At 37.4% G+C, this 19873-nt stretch overlaps 1 protein-coding gene across 5 annotated transcripts in view; it reads right to left on the reverse strand.

Moving 5' to 3' along the window:
• The window catches only part of TENM2 (teneurin transmembrane protein 2), a gene marked incomplete at its 5' end in the record, with an annotated part of 931826 nt that overhangs the window by 305613 nt on the left and 606340 nt on the right, over positions 1–19873 (reverse strand). For all 5 annotated transcript variants that reach the window (XM_083351308.1, XM_083351307.1, XM_083351306.1 and 2 more), the window contains one exon: positions 12372–12606. In XM_083351308.1, coding sequence (XP_083207434.1) covers positions 12372–12606 — 235 coding nt within the window. The remainder of the gene's footprint in view (positions 1–12371; positions 12607–19873) is intronic.

The following is a 19873-nucleotide window of genomic DNA, read 5'->3' on the forward strand; positions in this document are numbered from 1 at the left end:
TGTCACTTTGACAGCCACTATAATATACAGTACATATTTATTAATGTGATCAATAATATTAATCATATGCTGCCTTTCAGCAGCAGCTTGATTTTCCTGTGTTTTTGGATGAAAACATAAAACCTTTTGAAGTTAATTAATGAGTTCTTACAAACTCCTCTGAGGAAAAAGGCCGCAACTCAACCTTGTTTGCACCCTCAGGAGGACATGTCTTTCTTCACTCTGTATGAAACAAACATATAAGCGAAAGAAGGAGGCAAGCAATTCAATCTCTAAAATATTTGCATATGCAGGGTCCCCACCCCTATACACAAAACCCAAGCAGGCAAGCTAATTCAGAAATAAGAAATCAAACTTCTTCTATTTTCCAGCAAGTGGCAACCCTCAGGGGTTTAAATGGAATATTTTTAAAGCAATGGTACAAAGAATTTTATTAGGTTTTAAAGCAGCTATTTTAAATAAGCCAGCAAGTCAATGGGTGTAATATTTGACTAAACCAAAAAATATGCAATCAAGTCAATGGTTAAGTATTGTTAAAAATAGCTTAATTTTCTAAAATCACAAAAAAGAGGGTACATTTTAATCTCTTTGGTAATTAAAAATAGTTATAAAATGTTGACATTACTTTTTACTTATAAAAAAGTAAAATGAATTATTATGCATAGATTTGAGCCTGAAATTTGAGAATCATTGATGACAGCAACTTTAAAAAAAAGCTATTCCATTTGTAAAATAACATGTACTAAGGAGGCAACTGGCCAATCCTTTAACTATTATTAAGAACAAGGCTTCTTGGAAAACTTCACAGTATTGAACTACTACCAGATTACAGGTTATTCAATAATCTTTGATTTGCCAATTGACCAGTGTGTCAAATAAGCTCTAAACTACTTTAGCATGAATAGGATCTGTCCAGAGTATTCTATGTAGAACTTTTCTTCAGTCAGGGCTTAGCTAGATGATATATCAGACAAGAACAGATGTTGGTTACAAAAAATAAGTTTACTATTCCAAGAGAGTTGAGGGAAAAGTTGCAAAAGTGGCAGCTGGATAGTCCCTCTTCCTACATTAGAAATTATTTTTCTCTATACTTTTCTAAAAGATATATTATTAAATATGAAAATTGGCAACATAGCTTAAGTTGATGGGCACGCATATTTTTAAGTACCTTAGTCATAGTATCATAAATTGCCTGAAGATATTTCAGAGCTCTGTTCTCATTTCTTTTTAATTGCTTCCCACACCATTTAGAACAGCAGCTGATGTGGTGGAATATAAACACTTAAAAAAAAGAGTGGCAGAGAAACATCAGAAAATGCTTGTTATACAGTATTCCTAAAGCCTTCAGATTCAGAAGTATATGGTCTTAAAACTAGCAGCAAAACAGGGCAGGCAGGCCTTATTGTAGCTATTGAAGTAGACTTTAAGGTAGATAGAACTCAAAATGAAAATTGCTTGTTTATAGAAAAAAGAAGTAGAAAAACAAATAGTCCCCTTAGAATAGACCTATGGTTTTTATGTTTTTTAAATCTTATTGAACTACAAACTCAAATCTCTTAACATTGCATATAGTTTTGGGATCCTGCTGGATCAGCATGCCTTACTTGGTGCAGCATTTGGGATCTTGAAATGCCCATAAAGTCTTTAAGTGACGGCCCAGAAAATAAAACACTGTTCTTACTTTCTCCTTTCTGCTGTTCATCTGGGACCAGTTACCGTAATAAAGAGAAGAATTATTACTACTACTACACAGCAGTTCCAGGGCCTGTCCTCTTTTGAGCATTCCTTAAGGACTTTCTTGCATGTTTTCAATATGTGGATCAAGCAGTAGTTCTTAAGAAATCTGTCTTCATCCTTGAAAATGAAACTTATCATTCTATGTTTCACACTGGCAAATATAAAACAGAGGTGGAAAAAACAATTAAACTGATTGTCCCCACCATTTTTTTTAAAATCTTTTTCAGCTCTACAGTATATTTTACCAGTATGAAACATAGAATGAAACAGTGGGGCAACACATAAGAAGGAACAAGAAGGAGAAAAAAAATCTTGATGAAAATGAGGCTAGAGAAAGAGGTAACTGGACGAGAAAGGAGAAAAAAATGAGAAGATCCCTAGGATGAGCCTTAGTTCTTCAAGGATATAAAGACTAGACTTCAAGCGATCCTCAACAGTTTTCCTTCCTTCCTTCCTTCCTTCCTTCCTTCCTTCCTTCCTTCCTTCCTTCCTTCCTTCCTTCCTTCCTTCCTTCCTTCTTATTTTTTAGCAAATGTGCATTATTAAATACAAATGGATAATTACAAAATTTTCAGTTTCCTTCCCAATGATCTAAAGCATGGAATAATTTATTTAAATTGCCTGCATTTCACCTACTTTAATAACATTCCTCCTTTTTTTTTTAACAGCAAGCACCCATTGCATTGAAACCATTTGTCCTTTCCATTCACCAATCACTACCAACTCATACTGCATTAAAGTATATGTGAGGTTTATATTGCTTTGCCAGAAATAGGCTTAACTTTTAACTTGCTTACATTGAATTGCATCTGCCATACTGACATCCATTCATGAAACTGGCAGAGATGGCTTTGGAGTTCTTAGCTCCAAATGTTATCATGAACATTTTCATTTCAACAGAATTCATCACCCTATTACTTACTCTCGGTTCGAGAGCTCTTAATAATAGTACATTGGTCCCTGAGGGGATATTTGGAAGAACTTTATAATTTGAAAATTGTGTACATTTCAAAGCTTTGTTTCATGTTTTTCAGACGCTTATTAATGTACAATAGAATCTATCCTCATATCCTATGGCTTCTGAATTTGTTCAGGGGACTTTATAATTTGCTTTATCAAGCACTTTTGAAAGTCCAACTCTATACTGAAAAATGAGAATTGATGTTCAATATGTTCTTGAGGACGGCAATTTCCCACCCTACTAGAGGATTAAAAAAAAACCCCAGAGGTAACCAGCTTTTTTGGATTTATAGGCGCCTTTCAAATTTGCGCACACAAGCACTCTCATACAATAGTTGCCATGGGAATTGCCTATTAACAAAAGAGCTGTAACAGTGGCCATGTTGAGTCAAACATTTTCATTTACCTGAAGACAAATTGGTCACTATTTTTCTGCTTTCCTCTCTGGTCCCCCACAATGTTTCCAATCTCCTTTGCTTACCTTTCTATTGTTTATGGACAAATGCTGGCATATTTGTAAACAAGGACTAGGTTGTAGCAACCCATTTTTCATTTCTTAAGAATGCCTAAGGGTTTGGTATGTTATGCAGCATGCTTGCTTTCCTGCTTTTTTAAAAATTAAAAATTTAAAATACAGTGGGAGAATGGAACCTGGTAAATACCAAAGGATGTATCTGTAGATACATTGCTATGTTCAGGCACTGTACTGTCTAACCATGTATATAATTATATTACTGCCATTTATAATCGAACTTTTTTAAAAAAGCTTTGTCCTAAATTGGCTCATAAAGTTCCCATCTTATCAACATCACACATTTTATTCATTACGTTGTTGGTGCATTCTACTTTATATCTTAACAGGTCTTCTGTAATGTACTTTAGGTTGATAAAGATTGACTGTCTCAGTTATATATTCTGCTAATTCTCCTTGTATGTGATATTGTCTGGGCAATATAACATTTCTTGGTGAAAGTTCATATCTTTATAAATTCTGTGGAAGCCTGAACCTAAGAATCTGCCAATGGTCTGAAAACCATTGCATTAAGTAACAAATATTTTTAAAATACTCAAATCACTGCTGGCTGGTAAATGAAGAGAAAAATATTCTTGAAGCACTCAAGAATAGCCCTAATTTATCTTGCTATTTAAACTTCTTTTCTTTCCATCCAGACTAAAATATTGTTAATTACAGTAATGCAGACTTAATTTATACTAATATAAATAACACCACACAGACTTCAGAACTGGCATTAGGTCATTATGCAATTTCTGACAAATACTATTTGAAAGAAAATATATAATAGCTTTTTGGGTTAGCCTAATTTATAAGCCATTATGCCTTTCATTGGCATCTTGAAATGACCCATCTGTAGTTTCCATAACAAAAGAGCTTAATATACTGAAGGCAATGATGTAAACCTGCATGGAAAATATAGTGCCATCATTATAGCACTATATTGATGTCTTTAAATGGACAACTGCTTTCTCTACTCTATCTCAAATTATATTACTTAAGTTAAATACTGAATATTGGGCTGTTCAACATGCGCCTTGATAATTTGAACTCCTGCAAACTGAGAGAAGCAAACTGGAAAAGGTGAGAGATTCTTGCAAAAGAAAAACCTGTTTCATACTAACAAGCAACTAATAAAGGATAGCTCTGTTGCATTCCCACCACAGAATTGATCTGCTGCTGTTCTGAACTAAACATTCCCCCCCTTGTGAACCAATGGCATACAATTAGGCAGACCAAGATCCAAAACAGAGCAACTAACAACACATAAAGTCCATCAAACACAAACATAGCTATGAGCCTGTCTCTCCGTGTTGCTTGCTTGCTTGGGAATATGTATGAATGTTTTAAATAATTTTATTCCCCAAATTGGAGTGACCTTATATGAGACAGTTAATCAAAACTAGGGGAGGAATAGCTAACCTAACCCACCTATCTTGCATCTGTTCATCTCTTGAGGGCCTCAAGAGGTTGGTAATATGAAGGAGTATGCCTTTCTAAAGTTGCTCTAAGCACTTGTTTTCCTGCTAGCTGTTACTGTAGCTCTCTTCTCCATTTGTATTACACATATGTTATACCCTCTTTAAACTGCTGACTCAGTTTAGCTGCTCATATTACTTCCACATAACATGCTGTATAACAGAGTTTTGCACCTAATATTAAAACTGCAGCAAGAAACTATAATAATGGAAGTGGTCTTGACATATTCACATCACTTTACTCATAATATAATTTCTCTCCCATAAGAACAATTTTTATTTTTTCCAAGGAATTCTAACAAAGTTGCAAAGAAATCCTGTTTGCTTATGTTATCATTTTGCATTACCTAGGGGCAAGTACATATCTCATTACTAAGGTAACACTGAAAAGTTTAAAACTTCTAACTCTAAATATCCGGGGAGAGGTTATATACTGTACAATTGCATTATTCTTTGTTAACAAGGGGAGACAAGATGTGCAGAACATAATCAAAATAGAAAAGTCTTTTTTGTAATAAATGGGCAGCATATTTTGTAAGTAGGTTGTATATGTGAAGAAGCCCCAATATTGAGATTAATAAGCTGCCACATTTCAAGGAAGGCTAAAGAAACTGCTAAATTAAAGTGCAGTGCAATGTGAAACATTATGGTCAGCTGGGAACAGAATGTCAATTCAATAAGTTAAAGCCATAAAGCAAAATTTCAGGTGAAAGGGTTCACTTGTTTCTCTGCTTCTCTGATGAAAATATATAGATTAAAATTGTCCCCAAAAGAGGAGAGAAATTATTGATCAACAATTGGCTGATATAAGTTTAGTGATTCATAGAAAAAAAGGTTAAATTTCTTAAAGATTAATGCTATTTGCTAAAGAGGTATATCTTTTTATTATTATTATTATTATTATTATTATTATTATTATTATTATTATTATTATTATTATTATTATTATTATTAAAAATGGGAGGAAAAATCTGTCTGGGCTGACATTCAAAAAACCTGAACAACACAGTTAAAATGTCTTCTTACCTATGTTTGTTTTCTTGTTATTAAATGTATTGTTGTGTGAGAAAGACTTCTGCTATTTTCGTAAAAGTAATCATTCTATTTATACCCAATTTCATTTCAAACTTTAAAAAAAGAAAGCATGGACGTTTGCCATTCAACAGATATGAGGAAGTGACAAATTAAGGAAGTATGGCGGAGAGAGAAAGGAAGGACTGAAAGATAAACAAGGATCCACATCAAAAGGCATTTTTTTACTTGGCAAAGGTATGAGTGTCAATACTTTTTGAACCAAGATTATAGTGTGTATACACAGCATCATTACAATACATGGAGAACTTCCTTTTGCTGCCTGTAGGACATCAACCTGGAAAGCAGCAGTGAATAAATTCATTTTCTCCTCCTTCCCTTCATTGTCCCATTACATCAGTCTGTCCCACCCAGTCAGGGAGGGAAAATATGTTATGGACACGGTCTGTTAGACAATTCCAGCTGGAGGGGTCTAGGAAGAAAGTCTTCTCTGCAATTGGCCCCTGCTCTGGAATATTCTCGCTCTCCCTGGGAGGTGAAGCAGGCCCCCACCCTCCTGCCTAAAGCTCTCCCCCATCTTTTAATTCCCTTTCACTTTTTTATGTTTTAATATGTTATGAGCATACTACCCAAGATCCATCTGTGAGAGAGATGGACAGTTTTTAAAATTGATAAATGAATGAATAAATAATAAGAATTTATAAATGATGCAGCTTTATATAATAAATTTACTAATTTTTTATTAAAGAAAGGCTACCGTATTTTCCGGCGTATAAGACGACTGGGCGTATAAGACGACCCCCTACATTTCCTGTTAAATTATAGGGTTTGGGCTATACTCGCCGTATAAGACTACCCCTCTTCCAACGCACAAAAAATAAAAATTAAAAAACATCAGATTTGATTTTAATATGGTAATTTTAATTCAAATGCTTATGACATGCAGGTACTTAGTAGGAAAACTGTCACTTATAAACATAAGGCTGTTTGTCATCAAACATGTAAACATAAAACAGTGCAAGTGGATTAAACTATAATAATAATAATAATAACAATAATAATAATAATAATAATAATAATAATAATAATAATAATAATAAGTTGGAAGGGACCTTGGAGGTCATCTAGTCCAACCCCCTGCTAAGGCAGGAAACCCTATACCATTTCAGACAAATGGCTGTCCAGTCTCTTCTTAAAAACTTCCAGTGTTGGAGCATTCACCACTTCTGGAGGCAGGTTGTTCCACTGGTTAATTGTTCTAACTGTCAGGAAGTTTCTCCTTAGTTCTAGGTTGCTTCTCTCCTTGACTAGTTTCCATCCATTGCTTCTTGTCCTGCTTTCAGGTGCTTTGGAGAATAGCTTGGCTCCCTCTTCTTTGTGGCAGCCCCTGAGATATTGGATCACTGCTATCATGTCACCCCTCACCCTTCTCTTCGTTAAACTACACATACCCAATTCCAGCAACCGTTTCCTATTTTCCTAATTCACTTTTTCACTTTTCCTAATTCACTCTAAAGCTTTCCTTGCGCAGAGCCTTAAGTAATACCAGCTGCCTGCAATTAGTGCAGGTTCTCATCCCACCAGGTTCAAGGTTGAGTCAGCCTTCCATCCTTCCGAGGTAGGTAAAATGAGGACTCAGATTGTTGGGAGCAATAAGCTGACTTTGTAATAATGCTGCTTGTGGGGGGGTGAAAGCTCTAATAAGCAGGCATATACATAGAATGAAGGCTATTGCTAAGCACATTGATTTGTGCTTTAAATTGTGAGCCGCCCTGAGTCTTCGGAGAAGGGCAGGATATAAATGGGATTAAAAAAAAAAGAACAAATGGGAGATCCGCTCCAGGTTTTTCAGCCAGCCCACCCAGTTCCTGAGTCAAATGTGTCCTTAGAGCTAAGAAGCTGCTCTGACTACAGCATTCCCCACCTGCCTTTCAAGTTGCTTGTGCATTCCCCACCTGCCTAGAGCTCCTCTTCAACTTTAGAAGGAAAGACACCCAGACCCCAGCCTGTAAAAAATCACAGACTGCAGCTTCTACTCCAATTGGTCCTGCTTTCTCTGCACAGACTAAATGGAAGATCCGCTCCAGGTTTTCCAGCCAGCCCTGTCCCTAAAGTTTCAGCACCCGGTGTATAAGACGTCCCCTGATTTTTGAGAAGATTTTCATGGGTTAAAAAGTCGTCTTATACGCCGGAAACTACGGTATTTCAATCCTTCCCACAGATATTCTGCCACTGATTTCTTATTCCAACTATAATTCTTTTAATTTGGGGTTAAAGGCTGACTAAGAAGTTAAAAGGGACATGGTGGATCAGTGGGTTAGGACGCTGAGCTTGTCGATCAGAAGGTTGGCAATTTGGTGGGTCGAATCCCGAGTGCCGCGTAACAGAGTGAGCGCCTGTTACTCGTCCCAGCTTCTGCCAACCTAGCAGTTCGAAAGCACGTAAAAATGCAAGTAGAAAAATAGGGACCGCTACGGTGGGAAGGTAACAGCGTTCCGTGCGCCTTTGGCGTCTAGTCATGCTGGCCACATGACCATGGAGACGTCCTCGGACAAGCGCTGGCTCTTCGGCTTTGAAACGGAGATGAGTACCGGCCCCTAGAGTTGGAAATGACTAACACGCATATGCAGGGGAACCTTTACCTTTAAGAAGTTAAATTTATTTCTGAGCAAAATTAAGTTGTTATTATACCTTAGATCTTTACACTTAAATATTTAAAAACTTCAAAGATTCTGTAGTTATGATCAAGGAAAATTCAAGAACATGCTTTAAGGAAAACATATTAACTTAGAGACAGCTAGTCTGTCTCTGTACATCAGTAAAAATCCATACAATTCTGAAATAGCTAAGTGCTTTATTGCCTTTTGCCATCTAGTTTAGGAAACGAGAAACTCCAAAGATTCAGTGTGTCCAAACAAATCAGTATTTTCATCAATGCAATTCTCAGCAATAAATGCTAGATTCACCATACTATCCAAGATTAAGCAACACATCATCGCTGACTGATTCTCAACAAATTTGGCAGGAACAATGAACAAGGTCTGGGCAACTGGCCAAAACATTCTTATCTCTTACAACCTTCTTGAGTCAAAGAAATATGCTCAGGAAAATTATGTAGCAGAGCTGATGTTCTGTTACTATAAATCTTCCTTTTCCCCTTCTATTTTCATTTTGCTTTCACTGTCTTTTGGATCCTAGTCTCAACTTTCAAAGGTCTTCATGAACCAGTTTCAAATCTACTCAATAGCACTGGAGTGATGAAGATAAAATCTCCTGAAGTTCTAAAAGTAACAGGATACATATTTAATATTCACCTATTCTGAGTAAACTAGAAAAAAATGATCTGAAAGCTTTGGAAAGAGTACAAACCAGTGTTGATAACACTAGCTTAGATTATAGCTAAATTCTGTACAGGCAGGTACCTACATTCTCATTTTGATTTCTTTTACTCCCAAATCAATATTCTTAAATGTTTATCTAAGGTGTTAGGTACATACATACCAAGAGTGAAAGAAAATAATGAGAAGTTATGATTAAACTTTTTGACATTTTTTTCCAGTATACATCACAGGACCTAGTGGCAGATTTACTAATTTGTCCATAATATTCACCAGATGCACCCTGAATAAAACCTGGTCAAAGACCAATGCACCCACCCACAGCAAGGTGAAGCTGACTACATAAATATTTTATTTATTTTTCTTAGCATTTACACATGGAACAAATTCCACTCTACATATTGCGACTTGGTGTTTTGTTTAGATATGGCACTGTCCACATATCTCTTGTGACCAACTGCACAAGCCTGAAACACTATTTGGGTTACCACATGGATTAAAGAGATGCAGATTATCTCTTCCAGTAGTGCTGTTGGCCCTAAATGCTGGGTGATCATCTGTAATGTTTTGGTTTGGGAGGTGGAGCCACAGAAAGCATAATTAAAAAGTTTTCAAAGAAAAAACAAAAAAAAGTCCAGTTGCCTCCTGGAAAAAACACTTTTGGGACAACCATGTCCTGGATGACTGAGAATCGCCATAGACATTTAGCTATGCACTTTGGGATGAACATTCTTTGAGTGGGGGAGGGAGTATGAATGGATTTCCAGAAAACATTGTAGACTACAGGAACCATTTGCACTTCAGCTTGAGATGCAGACAACAAAGACTCATCCCCAACAGCCTGCACCTATCTACAACAGAAAACATCCTGTAGCTAAGAAGGCTCCACACACAATTGCACTCTTCAGGTGACCCTGAGGATACAGATAAACCTCCAACTGGCCACAAGGACTCTCTAAAAAGGATGCAAATGACCAGCTGTCTGCAAGGAATATAAATCCTTCCATTCTCCAACATCCAGTCAGAGCTGAAGAAGCTTCTTGGATGAGAAGCAAAACATTTTCAAAGAAAAACAATAAAGTCCAGTTGTCTCCTGAAAAAGCACCTTTGGGACATAATTAAAAAGGCATGCATGTTCCCCCTCTCGTCTGGTCGAAGAGCTTATAAATGACTTTAGTCACCTTCATCCTCAGCTTTTCCAATTGTTTTTTTTCTGAATCTTAATGATTACATATTTAAGTGGGCATTAATTACAGGGCTAAGAAGATATTTAGCCCACGAGTGATGTGGGTTTGCTCTCCCTCATAGAAATGCTAATGCTTATATTCTGTAATATATATTATGTCCGTATATACAGTAGATTGTTCTGCCTTATTTACTAAAAGGGGATCTCCATGTATGTCAGGGTGTGGCTTCAGAGTTCTATCCCAATTTGAAGAGACAAAGAGAAGCCTATGCTGTTGGTCTATCATCACTGAATGGGCCTCAGAATGGTCATGCTATAAAAAACTGAAGCACACAGATAGGAATGGAGAACTTAGTTTCAGGTTGCCTGATACTTTGATTCTTGCCTTAGACATGCCAAATGTATGTAGGTTGTAAGTATTGTTGTAAATCTATTCATGCTGCATCATAGACTTCCTTCCTTCTTACAATACATATAGGCTTTAATGTGTCAAGTGCAGACTTTTTTGTTACATCAGAAGCCATATTTATTATTCTAGCTTCTTCAGACCATATTTTCACACAATGAAAATGATGGCGAATAAAAATTAGACTGCCATGCTTTTTAAAGGCATCATGTAAAACCTCATATATGTTTTACATGATGGCTTCAAAAATAATGGCAGTCTAATAAACAAATTTAGTCTAGGATCTAGGATATGTACGGACAGCTATTGGAAAACAAAAATATATTACTAGGAATGTGAGAAGACAACACAGATGCACACAAGAGAGCTAGAAGGAGTGATAAGAGAAATTAGCAACTATCTAGGAATTTTTAGTCTACATTTACAAACTCATTCCACAAAAAAATGTAGAGGCATTACAATACAAAATTTTTTAGATTTTTGTATTGTAATGCATCCATATATTTGATACATTTGTAAATGGACTCTAAATTTAAGATGTAGCAAAACACAAAAATTATTAACAGTATTTTAAAATAATCTTTAAAAAGTTTTTTCTCCTTCTGTCACTGTCAACAAACACAGAACATTTTGAGACATTAGCATTTGCCCTGCAGAAATCAAATTGACAGTCTACAAGGGGGATTTAAATAAGACTGCACATTGGCTGAAGTATAAATGAAAATTATACTTTGGTCTGTCTTGAATCAGTGATTGTTTTTCCAGCTTTCCAAAATATTTACTTTCAAATTAGACTATGCATTTGGCTCCTTCTGAAGTAATAAATTATGTATTAGTAACACTTAGTCAGTATACCCTTGTAACACCTTCCTGTGCTTTGGAGTAGAATATGTGACATGAATTTTGTTTGTTAGATATGCAAAATATGTCTGACAAATACATATGTATCCAACAAGAATAAGTTGAACTGATCAACATTCATTAAATAAATTTACATATTAAAATTAGGATTTTGGTTTCATTACATTATATTGCTTTTGTCTAGCATTATTATTTATCAGGATAGGCTTTTTTATCAGTTTGCTTCAAACAAGGTGAACGTTCTTGCAAAGACCTCTTGCTGATAATGAGCTTGCTTAATTTTTTTTATTGAAATCATTAGATATTAACATCCAGATCCTTAGCACCTGGACCTTCATGAAGGGCTAGACATAATTAAATATAACTTGGCTATAGGAAGAGGGTATTTTCTGTTGTGGAATTAATTTCATGGTGTGGAATTAATTTCACCTGAGATTAAGTTAGTCCTGACCCTGCTGGCTCTTTGCAAGGCCCTAAAAATTTGGTTGTGTGACCAGGCCTGGAACCCAGGAGCCTAATAGGGCCTGTCACTTGGCTTTATTGATAGTTATTTATGAAACTCAACTGCTATGTGTTTTTATTTTATATTAAGTATCTTAACATACAATTTTAGGTTCTTAAAAAATCTATTTTATTGTAAGCTATCAAGAATCATTTATGTGAGGTAGGCCTCTATACACATCTAATAAATTAGTAAGTAATTAAAAAATGACTTATGTGAACATGCTGTCCAAAGAATGATTTCGCCTCTCTAGAAATCTCAACAAACTAGTCTTGTGAATGACTTAAGAAAGCCATTCTTTTTTTTAAAAAAAGGAATGCTTTTAAAATCATTTTGCAAATATCAACTTTTGTTTACCTGGTCTCAAGTGGCACGTTGCTATTCAGCACCCAGCTATCCTGTAACTGAACAGATTCAGGAGTGGTGGCTAAATCATTTGGTGCAGGAGCTGGCGCATGGATCTGGTTCCGCCGATTTGTTAAGGAATTCCTGTTGAGGGAGTTGGCAGAAGAATGGTGATGGGATAGAGTATGATTGTGAGGTGGTGGAAGAGGTGGTCTCAGAGTTGACTGACTGTGATGATTTGAAGGCCCTAGAAGGGAAAAATGAGAAACAGGAAATATCTCTGAATTATCCAATCTTTTAAAAAAGCAAGAAATCCTAAACTTTTAGCTTAAAACTTCATTCTACTCACCAGTCCTGCTAGGTTTAGGACTGCATTTCAAAAGAAATAGATCAATTTCAGCGTTTGCAAATATGACCCTTAAAATCAATAGCTGTCATATAATTTGTTATGTAATCATTTCCTCCTTGTATTAGCAACTAATTCTTTCCCTAAATACATTCCAAAGTTACCAAAGAGGCAAGAAGTTTAACAACTTGTGAAGTAGTTCCATGCCAGTCCACTAATATATATAAACAAGACAGTATGAAACTGGTCAGACGGTATGTTTCAATGCATTCTTGTAAGTTTAATATAGTATGTAATGGTCCTTCAGTGATCCAAATCAAACCATGTTTATGCAAACTATGAATGGACCTTAAAGTAGCTATTCTAAAGAGGCATCCTGAGCAAGCAAGACAGCCTTAGACAGCTCATTTATAGGCACACAATCCAGCATTCTGGTTAAAACTGAAGAAGTTTGAATCTATTAAGTTCCTAAATGCAAGATTGTTTAAAAATGCAATGTTACTCCATACAAACGAATACTAAATAAAACAAACCATAACTTACAGGTATTAGAGGAAAATAAACAGAGCTTAATAAGCTTACAAAATGTGTTAACAATCTCTTTTCTACCAATCAACATGAATAATTAGATAATTTTATTATCCTCATACACTCCTATTTTATTTCTGTCTGAAAAATGAATTAAAGGCAATATAAGAAAAAAAAATATGCATAGCAGACAAGTGAAATATTAATTGTACATTTAATCATTATACTAACTTGTAATTTATAGAGAGAGCAATAATGAGAAAAAAAACAAATTAGCAAATCACAATTATAATGATATATGTTTAGTTTGAGAAACTTGAAGATACATTTTGTATTTCATAAATCAATCAGTGACAGAAAATGTCAGCTTAGGAAAGTGTTCATAGTTAAATTGATCTGTACTCCTGTGGAACTGAAGATGGCAATAGGAAAATGGACCCCCTAGATATAATTTTTAAAAGTGAATGTATATAATTAAATATTTAATGGTCTCTTTAAAACCTGAATGGAAGATCTGTAGGTAACCAAATAGGAAATTAAATTTATTTTTAATCACATCTATTGCAAATTTTTCTGGACCAACTTTGCAAGGTGAAAGTTAAAAGTTCAGATTGTAATTTTATGAGTCCCCACTGAACTTCCTCCAAAAAATTTCAGCACAGAGACTTCTCAAAGGATCAAATCCTGTAATTTTGTGAGAGGAACTACCATTCCATACACTTACAATTCCATAAGAAGTTTCAGATGGATAGCATCTGATAGTATCTGAATTGGGGAAATGTTTCTCAATTTGTCAACAACCTCCAGAATGTTACAGGAACAGCACTTAGCAATAGCACCTTTGCATGAAAACAAATATTTGTATAAAGGGCCATCTTTAATTATAATTATAGCAAAAAAGTGTTCTCTAAAAGGCCCCAGATTTCCTCATTTATACCACAGTGCCATACAGAACATTCAGTCTTGAAGAATGGTGAAACAAAAGCATGTTTTAAAAGGTAAAAAGAGGTCCAGGGTATGTTTAAAATGAATACAACTTTAACTAAACGGACACCTTTTCAAATATGCTCTTTAAGGAAAAAGAAGCAGCCAAAATGTTTCTGAAATGATCCCTTAACTTTCTTTTCTCTGGGCCCATCAAAATTAAAATGTATTTTGGGATTCCCTTTTAAGACAATGAAATAAGTGATTTTTTTAAGTATTCATTTTTATTTTACTCTGAAACATGGATAGTGCTCTATAATTTTACAGAGTTTGAAACCGTCTTTTATATAGTCAAGCATAACCTCCTGCTCATTGCAAGAATCCACACTGAAGCATCTCAGACAGATGATTCTTCATTCTGTACTGGAATACATCCAGCAAAAGATCAACACAGCTATAGAAAGAAAATTCCCATCTTTATTGTTATTGTGGTTGCTTCTTACTATTGCTATGCAAAGTAAGGTCAATATTGAGAGATCAGATTTTAGATGACAAACATTTCTAAGACTTTGGAATTGTTGGTGCTCTCTGAGCTTGATTGTTTGTTTGCAGATGTTTCATTATCCAACAACATAATAACACCAGTGTGAGGGTGGGGGTTTCCATAAGATTATAAATGCCATTTTATTAAGGCTTATGTTCAAACTAAAGTTCTTTGGAGATTGCAGAAAGCAGCTTAAATTACCATAAAATAAAAGTCTCAAAAGTATTATTATTTTTTTTTAAAAAATAAACAGCTGAAATATTGTGAGAAACAAGGACAGAAGCTATTTTTGTAGTATGGTCACGGACTTTCATACGAAGGTTGCCCTTCTTCCATCAAACAGTTTTTATTTTTTCTTTCACTGGGTTGGATTTTGAAATGTGTATTGTGCATTAAGGAAGAATCTTTCTGTCCATAGGATGTGCTTATTCTAGTATTATTTGTTTATGCAACTAGTAGATGACTCACAATTTTTGTTCATCTTATCCCTAATAACTCTTTAACCTTATTGACTCAGTATGGAATAAATTTTACCTGACTTTCACTTACTTTGATTTTAAATAATCATCAGCCACCATGAGATTTAGCCTATTAACCTTCAATTTATTTATTTTATAAGTTCCCTTATATTTTAGAAGTTTCTCCACTTATAGTCAAATGTTAAACCAGAATAGGGAGACTATTTGCACTCAGGGTTGAAATGAGGGGTCCTTGGTACTCTTTTAGCTTGGATGTTTTCTTGCAGATGGTTCATTACCCAAATTAGATAAGATCGTCAGTGCTAAAAAAAAACAAAAAACCACTCCATACCAGCACTGTTGATTTACCTAGTTTGGGTAATGAAACATTTGCAAGAAAACAGCCAAGCTCAGAGAGCACCAAGGATCCCTCGTGTCAGTTTCCTATTTGCCTGTATGCTAAACTTAACAGCATGGTCAGTGTTTTTTTGTTTTTTTTTTGTGGATTGGAAATCAGCTATTATAAACTATTACAAAGTTTTATTTTGCATGTCTCCTTGATTTCTTTCAAAATCTCAAGTTTGCTTTCCATATTTTCATCAGGAAGGTAAGAGCATATCCTTAGATCTTACATTTGTGGCCAGATAGAAAAGGCGTTGGCTTCTCCCTTTGGTGTAGTAGAATGAGATAATAACATTCAAACTCAACTTTTTACTTTTACATAATAATGTACACTAGCCATTTCTATCACAACAAACCTATCTGGATGTGAGGGCGATCTAGCTTTAAGAGTCATTAAAAGTTTGATGAGAAAGTGACATTTCAGAACTTGGTGTTCTTTAAAAAGTCTCTGTTGCAGTTGTAAGCAAGAAGGCCAATGCTGTCATCTCCCAGCACTTAAAACCATGGAAAACCATTGCCCAGAGGTCTGATTGTGAGGACCAGCTATCTGGAGTGTATATGGGTAATCTCCCTTCTTCTCCTTATCCAGAGTGGTTCCAAGGAATTAATCTATTTACCGATTCCTTGGTCTTTGCCATAATCATCAACTCCAGATTCACAATATCTCTCCAGCAAGCCTCTGAAATTGTTTCTTTACTAGGGCTGAGCAAAAACATTTTGCTATCTCCAATGAAATCTTATTTCAACCATGGCTTTGGAAAGTGTTCCATTATTCCACTAGCCTAATATTTCAGTTTTATCCTCCAATACCTGGTCATGTGAAGCATCTACTTCATTCTACCAAATCTACTTCATTCTTAATTTGTGAGTTCTTCATATTTTCTGTGTTGCTATTATATTTTGAAACAGTATAGTAAAAGACTACTGTAGTCTGCAATATTTTACAATTTTTTTCTTGTCCCACCACTTCTTATTCCATTTTTAACTCTACAACACTGTTTTACAGTCTCAGCAACTTTAAGAATTTCAAACTCTAGAAATTGCCAAGGGTGAGAAGCAGTGCTCTATAAGAAGAAATATGGTAATGATTCCAATACATTGTATTTCGTTTAATTTAGCATCATTCTCTGTTTTCACATTTCTAGGATAAGGTTACACTGTGAGGAGAGGAAATATCTCAATCTTATGAAAGTGATGTTTTTTATTCTCAAAAATATCATAAAACAAGCATTTTGTGTTGTCTTGAAACTCAACATTAAAAAGAAACAAAACAAAACTAAGATCATGGCATTTGGTCCCATCACTTCCTGGCAAATAGAAGGGGGAAGAAATAGAAGCAGTGACAGATTTTATTTTCTTGGGCTCCCAGATCAATGCAGATGATCACTTCCATGAAATTAAAAGATGCTTGGTTCTAGATAGCATATTAAAAAGTAGATACAACACTTTGCCGATGAAAGTTTGTATAATCAAAGCTATGTGTTTTTTTCAGTAGTAATGTATGACTGTGAGAGTTGGACCATAAGGAAGGCTGAGTGCCAAATTGAAGCTTTTGAATTGGGGTGTTGGAGAAGACTCTAGAGCATGGGTGTCAAACTTGCCATGTCACGTGATGTCACATGACATGATGTGTTGCACCTTTTTTTGCATTGCTGGAGCTGGGATGGGCATGGCCTCCGTATAATGCAACCAGCCTGCGGGCCAACAGTTTGATATCCCTGCTCTAAAGAGTCCCTTGGACTGCAAGGAGATCAAATCAAACAATCCTAAAAGAAACCAACCCTAACTGCTCTTTTTGAAGGACAGATACGGAAGCTGAAGATCAAATACTTTGACCGAGAACGGAAGGGAAGGGAAGAGAAGAGAAGAGAAGAGAAGAGAAGAGAAGAGAAGAGAAGAGAAGAGAAGAGAAGAGAAGGGAAGGGAAGGGAAGGGAAGGGAAGGGAAGGGAAGGGAAGGGAAGGGAAGGGAAGGGAAGGGAAGAGAAGAGAAGAGAAGAGAAGAGAAGAGAAGAGAAGAGAAGAGAAGAGAAGAGAAGAGAAGAGAAGAGAAGAGAAGAGAAGATTCACTGATGCTGGGAAAAATTAAATGCAAAAATTAAGGTGGATGGCAGAGGATGAGATGGTTAGGTAGTATAATCAATGCAGTAAACATGACTTTAAGCAAACTCCAAGAGACAGTGGAACACAGGGAGCCTGGAGTGCTATGCTCCATGGGGTTGCAAAGATAGACATGACTTACTGACTGAACAACAACAAAAACATTTTATGATATGGAATATAATTCCACATCCAAACAATTTGTGAAATTCAACTCTCACAGTTATTGATTCATCGGCAGGAAGGACAAGGGAGACGCGTCTTCGTTAAACAGGTTTATTTAGTCAGCCCGGACAACGGGAACAGTAAACAACATGCTTATATAGGTAGCTGTCAAACGGGACAGCAAATCAGCTGGGCGCATTTTTCCCTCCAAGAACAGGGGGCCAATCAGTCAGCTGTAGGGCAGAATTTCCCCAGCGACAACGCTTAGCGGGTAACTAGGCAGGGAATCCTGTCAGCTGGTTTTGGCGGGCGGCCGGCGTTTGACAGCTCGTTGCCGCGACTGCGCATGCGCCAACTTTGACAGCTCGCGGCGGCCGCCGGGCTTGCCGTGAGTTTGACAGTTGGGTGGTGAGTGCGCATGCGTTAGTGTTTGACAGCTCGCGGCTGTCACTGTGGGATAGCCGCGGTTTTGACAGCTCGCGGCTGTATGCGCATGCGCGCCGTTTGACAGCTGTCAAACGGCCGCGTGTGCTTGCGGGAGCGTTTGCGCATGTGTCATTTTTTGACAGCTGTCAGTGCGGCCGCGTAAATGCGGCCTATGACAGCTGTCATTATGGTTTGCAGTATATTGCACCCCTTTCCCCCCCCTTGAACTGAACAAGGTAATTTAATTTAACTTTCAACAGTGTTAGAACTTGTTGGCGCGCTCCCGGCCCATTCGAAGTCCAGTAAGTATGCTGGCGGCCTTTTCTGTCGCGTGGATCTGCGAGGTGGAGGTTTCTCTATTGTTGCGGGGGCTTCCTCGGGAGGCAGATCGACTGGAGCGGGGACAATCTCTGGGTGAACGGTGCTGGGGGGTGCAGGTTCTTCCGTCGCTGTTTCTGGCGTGGAGGTGTTGGGGGGTGACCTGGGTCGGAGTTGATCTGCGTGTCTCCGTAGTGTGAGTCCCGTGCCAGCATTGATGGTGTATGACAGGGGCCCAGTTTGATCGAGAACCACCCCCTGGGTCCATTTATCCCTTCCCCCATAATTTCGGGCCCAGACATTTTGTCCCTTGGAGAATGTTTTGTGTGGCAAGTTGTTGGTTTTTTCGGCCGCTGGCCTGTCTGGGTGCAGTCTGTCAAGACGAGTGACCAGTCGGCGACCCCATCTCAGTTCTGCTGGGGATTTACCGGTGGTGGACACGGGAGTGGAGTGGTGAGCGAGGAGGAAGCGGGCGAGTCGACGGTGCCAGTTTCCGACGATTATCCTGCGCAGAGAGTCTTTGGTGGTCTTTACCATGACCTCTGCGAGGCCATTACTGGACGGGTGGAACGGAGCCGATGTTGCGTGTCTAATACAGTTCCTCCTCGTGAAGATCTGGAAATCACGGGAGGTAAATTGAGGTCCGTTGTCAGTGATTATGACATCTGGTAGACCGTGGGTGGCAAAAACTCCCCTTAGGGCTTGAATAGTGGCCTCTGATGTGGTGCTTGAAACCGGGAGAACCTCCAGCCATTTTGAGTAACTGTCTACAATAATTAAAAATGTTTGTCCCTGGAATGGTCCTGCGTAATCGAGGTGGATGCGGGACCAAGGATTGGAAGTGGTTTTCCATTTGTGGACTGGGGCGTGTGGAGGGGAGGGTCTGGTTTGCTGGCAGAGATAGCAGCCGGCTATGTGCTGCTCGATGTCCCTGTCTAAGGAAGGCCACCAGATGTAGCTGCGTGCCAGAGCCTTCATTTTTGAAATGCCAGGGTGGCCCTCATGTAAGGTTTGGAGAACTTTTGCTCTGTGGCATGAGGGGATTATTACCCTGCAGCCCCAAAGGATGCAGCCTAAGTGTGTTGAAAGTTCTTGTCTTTTTGCGAAATAAGGTTGGATGGAGGGAGAGGGGCAGGTTGATTGCCAACCTGATGTGACCCATGAGAGTACCCTGCTGAGGGTGGGGTCCCTGGTTGTGGCAATTGCAATGTCTTTGGCAGTTACTGGGCATTCTGTGAGTTCTTGGATGGCCAGGACCTGGCCGGCTGGAGCTGGGTCGGGGTCTATCTGGGGCAGTGGGAGCC

The sequence above is a fragment of the Vipera ursinii genome (assembly GCF_947247035.1).
Source record: "Vipera ursinii genome assembly, chromosome: 2".
In the NCBI taxonomy this organism is placed as follows: domain Eukaryota; kingdom Metazoa; phylum Chordata; class Lepidosauria; order Squamata; family Viperidae; genus Vipera; species Vipera ursinii.